This window comes from Neopsephotus bourkii, unplaced genomic scaffold (assembly GCF_033783945.1).
Source record: "Neopsephotus bourkii isolate Nb327-2 ecotype Australia unplaced genomic scaffold, CSIRO-AGI_Nbou_v1 NB_1388, whole genome shotgun sequence".
Lineage (NCBI taxonomy): Eukaryota > Metazoa > Chordata > Aves > Psittaciformes > Psittacidae > Neopsephotus > Neopsephotus bourkii.
The window spans coordinates 6,339,584-6,348,768 of NW_026901866.1; the positions used below are offsets into that span (position 1 = coordinate 6,339,584).

A 9,185-nucleotide genomic window follows, 5' to 3' on the forward strand; every position below is an offset into this window, starting at 1 on the left:
CTCCCAACAGGTATTCTCTTATCTTTGCCTTTTGCCAATTTTGCTCTTGTACCTTCTTATCTCAGAAATAGGGGGAAAAAGGTGGTATCATGTTTAGAAAGCTACCTTAGCTTTTAATCTCCAGCCTGTCCTGCATAACATAAAGATACAGGGAACTATGTAACAGTCTAAGGAAACCCCTTCTTCAGACTTTTAAGAAAACAATGCAAATATATGTCTTTACACTTCGCAACACACAGCAAAGCACTGAAAGAATTCACACTAAAGCACACACAATGAAAACAGTTAACACAGAAAGTAAAATGCCTGGGGAAGCTTAAAGGACAAGTGACTTATTTCTTGCTTCAACTTCATACAAAGATTGAGGTGAAGAAAGACTTAAAATCATACATGAATGGAAAATTAATTATTTTCTATTGCTACCTAAGCTTTTTTGCATTGGTAAATAAAATGTGTGTTGTTTTGCTGAAGTCATACGTAGAGGTATGAAGGTAGAATTTTCTGTCATATCCTTGTGGTAAATGCAAGTAAAATGGAAACTGTTTTATAAAGCAAGAAGTCTAAGCTTTCTTCATTTTTTTTAATTACTTATAATTTTCCAATGTCAAGAACTATTGAAAAGACTGAAGTCAAATTAGCTAAATAGAACTTTAAAATTATATGTAAAGATATGTAAAGTTTCTTTGGGAAAGTTTTTTCCACAGACATTGGGTTAAAACAGAAATCTATTTTCGTTTTTGTACAATCACAATTAACTTTATTAGGTAGCTAAACAGTACTTAGAATTCTCTAGAGCAGTAACTACTCTTCTGTTCCCACAATGTCATGAATTCTCCAAAGCAGTAATGACTCTTCTGTTCCCACAATGTCATTGATTATTAACATACTTTCTGTTGCCAAGCAATAACGCAGTTTCTGCACTGTATTTGACCAAATCGCACCCAGATGACTTAACACACAATGATCAACATTTTAATACAGAACAATACCATGAACAAACTTTAACTACGTACTTAAACTAAAGTTTAACTAACTTTAACTGCGACTGGAGACTTCAACACTCAGCCTAGGCTTCAGGGCTGAGGGGTGGAACCCTGCAAGTTTGTGGAGCATGAGAGAAAAACAAATGACTGTTCAGGCAAACCTACCAGAAAGAAGTAAACGACCAAATTTGCCTTCTGTGGATGTGCATAGGCCTTGAAAGATGTAACTGCTTTTGAGTCAGAATTCTATGTTAGAATCTGGCATATAGTAAATTGGGTAAAAGGACACAGATAAACTCGATACTTGAACTGTGATTGTTTTAGTAGTTATTGTATGTTTTAGCCAGACTGAAAAATTTATTTACCTTAAGAGTACAGTATGTTTTTCTAGATAACTGAAAGGGGGGAAATGGATACAATTTTCAAAATTCCTGTAGTTTAGAGGAAAAAATGGCTATAGTTCTCTTAATGAGAGAACTCTAACTTGCCTGCTTCATTGTTTGTAAAATGGATGTAATACTTTCTTGGCTCACAAAGAATTCCTAAGACTCAATATATTTTGCATGGCATTGATAGAAGAGTTAGCTATAGAAATATTATCTGTTCACATAACTAGACAGCTCTGCTAATGTAATTAATTTTTATTCTACAAAATGTTAACTATGATTAACTGTTAACTATGATTGTACAGTTTTAGGCAGCTAGCACCTAAGAGAAAATCAACACAAGAAGTGACTGCTGGAGTGAGGCCAAAGGATGGCCACAATGATAATCAGAGGGCTAGACCACCTCTTCTATGAAGACTGAGAATTGGGCAACATGGTCTAGCGTGAGGTTTCCCTGCCCATGGCAGAGAAGTTGGGACTAGATGATCTCAAGGTCCTTTCCAACCAAAACCATTCTATGATTTTATCCAGATGCAAACTTTCATGGAATTTGAAGAAACCTCTGCTTTCAGCACCTCCTTCTCATCATGCTACTGAAACACTGATGTAATGCTGATCTCTCAGATGTAGTGATCATCTACATGACTTAACAGTATCTCATATGACCCTCACTGTCTCTAAAGCACATGCCTATCATTCCTCAGCTCAAGCTAAAGAAGACCAAATTTGTGAGTGAAAGAGCACACACTCATCCCCAAGTACATGTTTAGATGATTAAGTTAATGAAATTGAAAAAGGATCTGGTCTTTTCTAAAATAAACTAATTAATTAATTAATTAATTAATAGATAAATAAATCACTCACTCTATACTGTCCACGTTCTAACATCATCACCTACCCAGCACTCTTGTGGACCCACGGACAATATCAGTAAGACCCAATCTTTGCTTCTTGCCTCCTTTGCATAGGTTTTGGATTAATTTGGCTGTCTGGACAAAAATTGTCTTTCTACAAAACATCCTGGAATCCATTTACAAGACTGTGGAAAAGCTTAGCCTTCTCATTTCTTCCTCTTATCCTTACTGTAGGATAACTGTAGGAACACTGGCAGTGTTCAAAGCCAGGCTGAACAAAGCCTTGGGTGGCATGGTTTAGTGTGAGGTGACCCTCCCCAGGGCAGGGGGGTTGGAACTTTCCAACCCTAACTATTCTATGATTCTATGAAATAACTTATACTCATGTTCTTCATAGCTTGTATTAATTCTTAATACTTTCTTGATCAGAACTTCTCATACTCTCTGCAAATATGGCAAAAAGCTGCTCACTTCCTATGCACACCATTGTCGACAGCAGCCTTTCTTACACATTATATGATTTTCCCAAACTTGTGTAACTGAATCCACAAGCATAATTTCAGCTGCATTCTTAGTATAGGAATTGTTTGTGTAATTGTACACATACTATTAGCAAGTGCATTATGCTCTTAACATTATGCAGTGTACATTCTGAAATGCAATGCATCCTCTCTACCTACTGCATTTTGCTCTCCTTAACCCTAGACAGCAAATGAATCAAGGGCTCTTTCCAGAAAGTAAACTTAAAACATATAAAAGAAATATGTGCTCATGTCTCAGGGGTTTCTGTATTTTTAATATTGAAATAAAGCTTGCTCAGATCACAATAACTAATTTCTAAAATAATATCCAAAATATTATAGGTCAGCATATGTGAGACTGAATGCGAGACTGAAGATATAACCTCAGTCTGAACAGAACTATTATTACACAGCAACAGCTTTACATTAGTACCATGCATGGAAAGAAACTTGTTCAATCAGTTTACTACTAATCATTCAGCAACTATGGGGTTTTCCCATCATTTCTCTCCCTACCTCCACCCTTCCTCAGAATCCCAGATTAAAGTTTTTTCCATCTGTTCCTTTATTAGCACAACAATATGAACGAACTTTGCACAGAGGTTTTATTGGTAGCTACAAGAACCTGCTTTAAAGAACTTTGTTATGTAGGTTATATATAGTTGCAACAGTTGTATTTTACTATTTATTTAAACATTCTACTGGGAAATTCCAATTTGGCTTAGAAACACGCATTATGTCAGAAAAGATGTACAGACACTACTATGAATTGCCCAAATCTAAACTTCTGCACCACACACCATAATCCTAATAATCAACAGTGAGTTTAAGATTATGTTTGCAGATGCATTACAATTCACTTTGCTAGACCTATGTACCACTTGTCAAGGTTCAAGAAAACCCTATTTAGTGGACTTACATAACTGAGGTAAGAAACCCTTTAGAAAGATTCACATGCATATATAGCTGAACTAGACAGGTACGTTTGCTTTCTTTTGTCACCTTATTCCTTATAACATAAGGATGCCCAGGAATATGAGAACACAGAAGCATGTGTATGATGTTATACAAAGAGTATTAAAAAAGTATTAAAAAAGTATTAACATAATTAAGCCAACAAAAATCTCCTATTCAGCGTTTCACCCACAGTACTTGAAATCAACCACCATAATAATTTTACTAGATTTTTATATCATATTTATCATACCTTTTTTCATAAAAATGTGGACACATAATTTTGGTCAAGGAATCACAATACTAAAAATGTATGAAGGTCTTACACAGTCTTTAGATGTCTTATCTGACTCCCAGTGAACCAAAACTTAATCAACATTTGTTTAGGAACTGGGGCTTATAGAGTTCAGTGAGTATGTTCTTTACAATAATTAAATGGAGGAGAAAAGAGCTAAAAAGAAGCAAAATGTTACTGACAATTACTTTTTTCATCAGCTTTTCTCAGCCATGCATTTCTCTGCACATGCTGGTTTCAAAAAAAAAAGCATAAAAATTTCCAATTAATGTGAAACATTAGTCATTGTTTACATGTTTACACAGTATTTATGTGCTTTATCAATAGATCACCACTATATGTTACTATTTACCTATAGATTAATTATTTTAGAGCCTAGTGGGTTTTCAAGTACATTTATTTTCTAAAGACTACTCTGCAGCTAGGACTTTGTCACATATGGTTTGGGAATAGCTTACAGGGCTGAAAGACAGCAATTAACAAACAGAAGAACTACTTACAAGCAAATTATTCCAGTTAAAAAGTTGGAAAAAGAAACTAGGGATGTACGACTCAGGGAATAGTCATGCTTGTTCATATATTAAAGTTCTTATTGTAAAAGGACAGATGGGTAACTGAGAGATTAAAAAAAGGTATACAATTGTGATTTTTGTTTGTATTCTTTCTGTTCTGTAGAGAAGCAAATTCAAATACATACAGATAATGCAAGAAGCAATCCAATGCTATTTCATTCATCTAGTTTAAAAATAGCCCTGCTAATTTCAAGATGTTTTATATAAACACGCTGTTTGCAAACATTTTGAGAATATTACTGCAATATGCGAATACAATAATTACTTGCTAAAGTTTACCAAATTGGTACTTGAAGGAACAACAAAAAAACACACACAGAAGTATAGATGACTGGCGTTTGTCATATTCTCTCAAGGAAAAGCAGTAGTCACACTAATCTCTCTAATCTCTTAGCACATAGTACACACATACATATACATGAACAGATTCACAAACCGATAAGAATGTGGTCACCTACAGCATAGCAAGTTCTCAGTTATGCCTTTCTACTCCACTAATAAATCAATGTAATTCACTATTAAGTGACCTAAATGTAGCCAGAATGGTAACAAATTAACAAAACTCTAAAATTGTCCAGCCACTCACCAAAAGACTGAATGCAGATTTCAAGAAGATCTTCCAAAGTGGCCCCTTTGGCTAAATGCCCCAACGGCACCATTGTGATCTGGGTAAGATGTGAGATGCTGGGACAATGATCAATCTGCTTCAGCTCAAATGCTGATTCAGGGGCTGTGCTGCATGCTTGGGCAGGTTGCCTAAAAGAAAGCACAATGGTGAAGTAAATAGGAGAAGATGCAGTGGTAAATTTTACACTGCATGGGAAAGGAGGAGAGATTTAAAGGACTATTATTCCGCTGTAGCTAGGGTGCTGAAAGACCTAACCCTCCCACTTAATACGCACACCAAAGAGACTGCTCAATAAGTGACTTCCCCCTCTCCCCCTTCTAAATATGGATTGTAGAGTACACAGTTATAGAGCTCCTTGAATAATCTGTCAAGATTTTCAGAAGTACTGGTTCTTTGTTGGGGACTTATGTTTACATTACAGCATAAGCATAAAACACCCTCAAACTGTGTAACAGGAATATTGTTATGCAGTAATCTACTACCACACACTTGTGTGCCTACACTACTCATTACATTGGTGTAAAGCAAAGGTGGAAAAAATATAACTATAATCAAAAAATACACACACTGGAAAATGCCAGACTAGCTTTATTCATTTCATTTGGAAAACCACTATTAGGTAAACAAAATATCAGTGCAACTTTACAGTGGAGTAAAATTAAACAATTAAAACCAAAACAAATAAAATAAAGTGTATTAATTTGCATCTGTTCTATACTATTATTTCTTACTAAGTTGTTTTAAAATTGCATGCACGATTAATGTCTTTAATAATAAAGATAAAAGAGACCAAAATAAACCCCATATCTAGTTTTAGGCTTGTATTTTGATCATATAAAATCTTAGACTTCAAGAATGTGTATGTTTACAGATAGAAGTAAAGGCTGTTCATTGTCTGCATACAAGTTAATAATTCTGCATGAAATAGTATAAAGAGATACATTTTTATATCAATGAAAAGTGCTGAAATATTTTTGCCTGCAAAGAACAGGAACCACCTCAAAATTTGACTTGAGAATGTAACCATATAGTTCACAAAAGGGCAACAGCCACTGGTGTTTCAGTAAAACTTGGGTTTATTTCAGGGATAATTTACACTCCACAGTCTTCCTAAGCAAGTGACTCCCACATCTTTAAGATGCTACCTTCAGCTTTCATACAAATTTTCTTTGAATATACTAGACTTCATTAATAAACAGTCCTGGGGGGAAAAAAGGCAGAGAAATTTATCCAGTGTGTGTATCACATACAGAAAAGGAAGGAAAAGACACGAACATTCCCCTACAGGCACTCCTGGATGAAGTTGGAAATACGCACACCTTACGAAGACCGACTGGACCTTACCTCTCCCCAGTCAAGCCTTTTTCTGCCTCATTTGAATGCTGAGAATGCCATGAAGCTACATGTGATGTTACTCTCAACGCAACACTGACCCCAGGCCTCCGTAGTTAAAAAAGTCAGGAAAATGCAGGCCAGATCCTGCATAAGTAGCGACCATCATGCAGCTCCTCATGCAGCTCCTCCGTAGTTAAGCTAACAGTGCCTATGCAAAGAATGTTCTCTTCCCTTCCCCCTTTCTCTAAATTTCCCTCTTAGCTTTGTGATCTGACTTCCTGTTCTCATCTGAAAAGTGCAAGGGCCTGTTCAGCTTTCAGAGCTTTCTTTTTACAAGCTGAAACCCCTCTCTTAGCTTTATTCCAGTGCCTCTTGAACACAGGGCATAGGATCTTAGCAATGCAGCAGTAATGAAGTAGGAGTTACAGAACAAGTTATTTTTAGGTCTTGGCAACCGAGCATAGAAAAAACTAAAGCGTCCACACCCCAAAAAAAGTTTGCAATAACACTGTAGACAACTTGGCAGCACTGGACAAACAAAACTGAGCCGGTGACACCTCTGGGACTAACGCGTCATTCATTAGAATGGATCCACTTGCCTCAGCTGCTTGACATAAAAAATAGATGAAAGCTGTGCGGGGGGCGGGGAGGACACACGACATGAGCACCCTGCATTTCCACTGCACCCTATTTGGCGGTGGGAAGAAACCACAAACAAATGATCACCAGCGCCAGAAGTGGCACCGGCGAAGGTGGCTTTCCCCCGGCTAGGAGGGTGGGCAGGAGCCTTGCGCCCCAGCCCCTCGCTTCGCGCCCCGCCGGCGGTGCCACAGGTAACCAGAGCCCGGGTGAAGGCCGCGCCGCCCCTCCCGCCCAGCCGTCTCGCCGGGACGGTAAGGTTAGGTTTTTCCCAGCCCGGGCTGACCGACCTGCCCTGCTCACACCCGTACTCAAAAGGGTAAAACAACGTCTTCTCCTCACACACCCTCTCCCGTGCTTCTTTCCCTCCTCTTTCCCACCCGGCGCCCACGGAGCTCCAGCCGCTCGGACTACCGCCCCCCGGAAGCCTCCGCTGGGCAGCACAGTACCAACGCACCGTGCCCGTCCCCACCGCGCCGGGCGGGCTTCTCACGCTCTCAGGTACAGCGGCGTGTGACCCCCCAGACCTGCAGCCGGACCGCAGCCTGCCCCACGGCGGGGCACCGTCCCGGGATAGCGGGAGACGGAACCGGGAGAATTAAAGCGCAACTCACTGGGTTTCTCTCCTTTTCCTTAAAGTTCCCATGCCGGTGCCAGCCGCAGTTCCGCCGCCCGGTAGGGTCTGCCCGCAGCGCAGGGAGCGGGGCTGTGCGGGGCGGGGGAGGCCGGGGGGAGCGGAGCGGCCCCGCGCATCGCCTCCTCCAGCCTCGCCACTCTCCCGCTCCCCGTCTCGCCTCGGGAGGAGCCTGAAAGCAATTCAAGTGGGGCAGCGACGGCGGCACCGCCACCCGTGACAAGCGCAGACGAAGATCTTATCGGCAGAAGGAAGTACGGAGCTACTGGGCTGCTCTTCTCTGAAGCCACCGGATTTACCGGGTACCGAAACACGCTCTCCGGCTCACACCATCCGGCTCTAAAACCGCCGCAACTTTTTCCACAGCACAACTTTGGCGGAGCTGGTCAGTGCAGGGCCAGGGCGGGCAGGGAGAGCCCACTCCTCACGGCGCTCCCCCGCGGCTACCGGGGCTCACGGGGACCGAGGACAGCGGGGGAAGGGGGGGGGGGGGTGGATAATCCCCAACCAAACCCCAGCCTCTGACAGCACCGGAGTTACGTGGCTGCGGGTGGAGTGATCGGCTGGGTCGTCAGCGGAGGGGTGGGGTGTTTGCCAGGGCCCGGCCGACATCTGCCGCGGGGGAGAACCGGACGGAAGGCGGTAGGCAGCCCCGGAGCCCTCGGAGGACAGCCCCGGGATGGTGCGCGACGGAGTCTGGCGAGCGGCCGGGCCGACGGAAAGGTGCCCGGGTCACTGAGCCCTGCGTCGGCAGGAGCCCGCGGCGCCCCCGCCCCATGGTATGCTCAGTGTCTGCGCAGAGAGGTGATACACCCACACTGACAATTACGATTTTAAAGACTGATTATTTGGCACCTTACACAGTCCCTCCAGTATAACCGCACAGCAAGGAATGGGGACCCACTAATTTTCATGGTCCTTTTGCTACGAGTTCCTGAAAGCTCTTCCAACTCAACACTGACAACTCATTTACTTCTGAAGAGAAATAACCATACAAAAAAATCTGAAGGGGAAAACTTGCCCTGTATCCTGCAACTTATGTTTTGACCAAATGATTTTCTGTTGAGAAATACACTCCATGGAGCGCTACAAAAGTACTGGATCCCAGAGCCCTCCAGCTGCTTCATTGTCAACAGCTTGAGAGCTCTGTTCATGTTCTTAAAAATTACTCAGTCATCAGAATGCCACTGGGCCTCACACTGAGATCCAGACAGTTTTCATAAGCTGTTTCTTCAGTTTTAAGACTAACTGGTAAGGTTCAGGTATTCAGAATAATTTCCTGCCAACAGTAAGGGCACATTTCTCTAGGTCTCCAAAATGATCAGTTTTGCAAAGGACACAGCTCACTGGCATTTTCTCAGAGGGAGTGGTAACAGCCATTATC

The 9,185-nt window shown here is 41.4% G+C and overlaps 1 protein-coding gene across 1 annotated transcript in view; it reads right to left on the reverse strand.

Moving 5' to 3' along the window:
* The window catches only part of RASGRP1 (RAS guanyl releasing protein 1), a 40,087-nt gene extending 31,817 nt beyond the window's left edge, over nt 1-8,270 (reverse strand). Inside the window, exons 1-2 of the mRNA XM_061367697.1 lie at nt 7,782-8,270; nt 5,152-5,321 (exon numbers count right to left, since the gene is read on the reverse strand). Of these exons, the coding sequence (XP_061223681.1) occupies nt 5,152-5,321; nt 7,782-7,813 (202 nt within the window). The 5' untranslated portion in view covers nt 7,814-8,270. The remainder of the gene's footprint in view (nt 1-5,151; nt 5,322-7,781) is intronic.
* Between the last annotated feature and the right edge of the window lie 915 nt (nt 8,271-9,185).